This window comes from Triticum urartu, chromosome 1A (assembly GCF_056163025.1).
Source record: "Triticum urartu cultivar PI428250 chromosome 1A, HENAU_Tu73, whole genome shotgun sequence".
In the NCBI taxonomy this organism is placed as follows: Eukaryota; Viridiplantae; Streptophyta; class Magnoliopsida; order Poales; family Poaceae; genus Triticum; species Triticum urartu.
The window spans coordinates 510,867,234-510,870,388 of record NC_141873.1 but is presented as its reverse complement, the minus strand read 5'-3'; the positions used below and the strand labels follow the sequence as shown (position 1 = coordinate 510,870,388).

At 54.4% G+C, this 3,155-nt stretch overlaps 1 protein-coding gene across 1 annotated transcript; it reads left to right on the top strand.

Annotated features, from left to right (window-relative positions):
• The first annotated feature begins 759 nt into the window (after window positions 1-759).
• Window positions 760-2,232, top strand: LOC125536906 (GDSL esterase/lipase EXL3-like). Its single transcript, XM_048700202.2, has one exon. It carries the CDS (start codon window positions 899-901, stop codon window positions 2,081-2,083), a length of 1,185 nt encoding a protein of 394 aa, XP_048556159.1. The 5' UTR covers window positions 760-898; the 3' UTR covers window positions 2,084-2,232.
• Window positions 2,233-3,155: the final 923 nt, after the last annotated feature.

Below are 3,155 nucleotides of genomic sequence, written 5' to 3'. Positions count from 1 at the left end.
GAGGTGTTTCGCTCTCCATCATCTCCGGAAGAAGATCCCCCGAAGACGAATTCTGTCGAGAAGGGCTACGATCCGAACTACAAGATATATGCTTTGGTTATTGTCTTCAGAAGTAATGTAGGATATTTTTACTATCGCCAACGCGTCCCCGATCGCCAACGGCCTCGCCCTACACGCACGCCTACGGTGTACTCCTACACGGGCACCCCCGTGCACCATACGCATGCACACATGCACACCTACGCCACGGACCTGACGTGCCCGACACGCCCAGCGCGCGCCCATACACGCGCCCGACGCGTCCGACCCGTCGTCGCGGCTTATTTGACCAACATGTTATGAACATCCATGTTTTTTTTTCAGAACTTTATTGAATGTTTTAATTTGAATTTCTTAAGTTAGTAAATCATGGGAGCATATGAGAGGTGATATATATTTAGTGTGTACGGCCGCGGCCTCTACCAAAACAGTGCCGAATAGGAGCTGACAATGTAAACATCCTTGACTGACTCGAGCACGGCACTCAGCAAGCATACGTTGGCATTGGCCATTTGGTTTGGCCGTTTGGTATAGTTTGGTTTGGTGACATGAATAAATGAATTGGCGAGTGAGATCCGCAAGAGATGAATGCAGACATGCAGGTCATATTTAGGCTAGCCAGCACCTACTGAAACGCAATGAATGGATTTGAAGGCACGCGCGCTCGCGCACGTACACTACTCTACTCTACATGCTGCACCACACCACCGATAGACTGGTAGCGCTGGCATTTACTCAGGCCATGTGATCCTTGCCAGTCTGCATGCCCCGAAAGCCATGCATAAATCCTACCCTCTCCAACACACTCCACTCCACTCCACTCTCCAGTGCACTCCACACACTCTGCTACTAGCTACCAATGACAATGGGCGTGGGGCGTGCAACAAGAAGGATGCAAGGCAGGAGTTCCATGTCGGTCTTGCTGGTGTCGTTGCTGCTGCTGGCGGCGGCGGCCGGTGTTTCCAGCCGAGCCACGTACACGGGCAGCAGCACCGCAGGTGCCGGTGCAAGTGTGACGACGACGGCGCCGCCGAAGAAGCATGTTGATGGGAAGAAGCAGCAGGTGCCGGCGCTGGTGGTGTTCGGCGACTCGATCGTCGACCCGGGCAACAACAACGCCATCAGCACCATCGTCAAGGCCAACTTCGCGCCCTACGGCCACGACTTCGGCGCCGACCACCGCCCCACGGGCCGCTTCTGCAACGGCAGGATCCCCACCGACTTCATCGCCTCCAGGCTCGGCCTCAAGCAGCTCCTCCCGGCGTACCTGGCCCCGAACCTGACGACGCACGACCTGCTCACCGGCGTCAGCTTCGCGTCGGGCGGCACGGGGTACGACCCGCTCACGGCGCAGCTCGCCTCCGTCATCTCCATGACGGACCAGCTCCGCATGTTCGACGAGTACAAGGCCAGGGTCCGCGCCGCGGCCGGCGACGCCGCGCTCTCGGAGATCCTCGCCAGGGGCGTGTTCGCGGTGTGCGCCGGCAGCGACGACGTGGCCAACACCTACTTCACCATGCGCGCGCGGAGCTCCTACTCGCACGCCTCCTACGCGTCGCTCATGGTCGCCCACGCCACCGCCTTCCTCGACGGCCTGCTGGCCGCGGGCGCCCGCCGCGTCGCCGTCATCTCCATGCCGCCCATCGGGTGCGTGCCCTCCCAGCGCACGCTCTCGGGCGGCATGGGGCGCGAGTGCTCCCCGGACCACAACGAGATCGCGGAGCTGGTGAACTCGGGAATGGGCACCGCCGTCGACACCCTCAAGGCGAAGCACCCGGGGGCGAGGGTGATGCTGATGGACATCTACGGGTACCTGCTGGACATGATGGTGCGGCCGGACGGGTACGGGTTCAGGGAGTCCACGCTGGGCTGCTGCGGCACGGGCATGATGGAGGTCGCCGTGCTGTGCAACGGCGTCACGTCGGCGGTGTGCGGGGACGTGGAGGAGTACTTGTTCTGGGACAGCTACCACCCCACCGAGAAGGCCTACAGGATCCTCGTCGACTACGTCTACGACAACTACCTCAAGGAGCTCATCGCCTAGGCCTACCTATATATCCTTGCTGTAACCCCTACCTTGCATTATTCTCTGGGAGTTTCGTTTCCATTCATTGCGTCTGTATTGTGCACGTAGCACCTTGTGACAACAATTGTCAATTATTGTTGATCTTTAAGAGGTCATTATCGGCTTGAGATCGGACCGTTAGAAGGAGAGAGAGGTTTGGTGGAATATGATGGATGTTTTATTCATAGTTTAAAAAACCGAACCGGAAATCGAACCGGAAAGGTTGTCGGTTCAGGTTTTTACCGGTCGGACCGCCGATTCACCGGTTCGATTGTTGGTTTTTTTAATAAATAAAATAATACTCCCTCCGTCCGGAAATACTTGTCATCAAAATGGATGGAAATGAATGTACCTACAACTAAAATACATCTAGATACATCCATTTCAATGACAAGTATTTCCGGACGGAGGGAGTATATATTGATTAATATATGTGCTAATATAGAGTGAAACAATGGTCAAATAAAATTATAACCATGTAGTGGACAACAAAGTAGCACAATTAAGTTGGTTATTGAGCCATGGGCAGGCCCCGCCTACTACTCACACGCCATTGGATCGAATCCCACTTTCCCAATTTCTATTAAAAAAAATTCCTGATTTTTCCCGGTTCAATTACCCGGTTTTTTCACCGGTTCTCCAGAAAACCGGCCAGTTCGATCGGTTTTTTCCGGTTTGATTGCATATCGGTCTTATTAGCTTAAAAACCCGATGAGGCTGCCGGTTCCGGTTTTTTCCGGTTCGACCGCCGGTCCGGTCCGGTTTTTTAAACTATGGTTTTATTGAGCTTCAAGGACGAGTATATATTGAGTACATGACTTGTAGGGTAAGAAACCTCTCTTGAAGATAAGGCACTCCCTCCGTCCGGATTTATTAGGCCCCTCAGCCACAATAGCATGTCCCGATTTATTAGGCCCTTCTAATTAATTTTCTTGGAATCAAACTCATTCACTTGCGGAGGACCGAGGGGTATTAACTAGCCCGTTGCATGCATCGGCCTAAAGCGGACGCATGCGCTTCTCCTGGTCTTCAGATTGGCCATGCTAGCGGC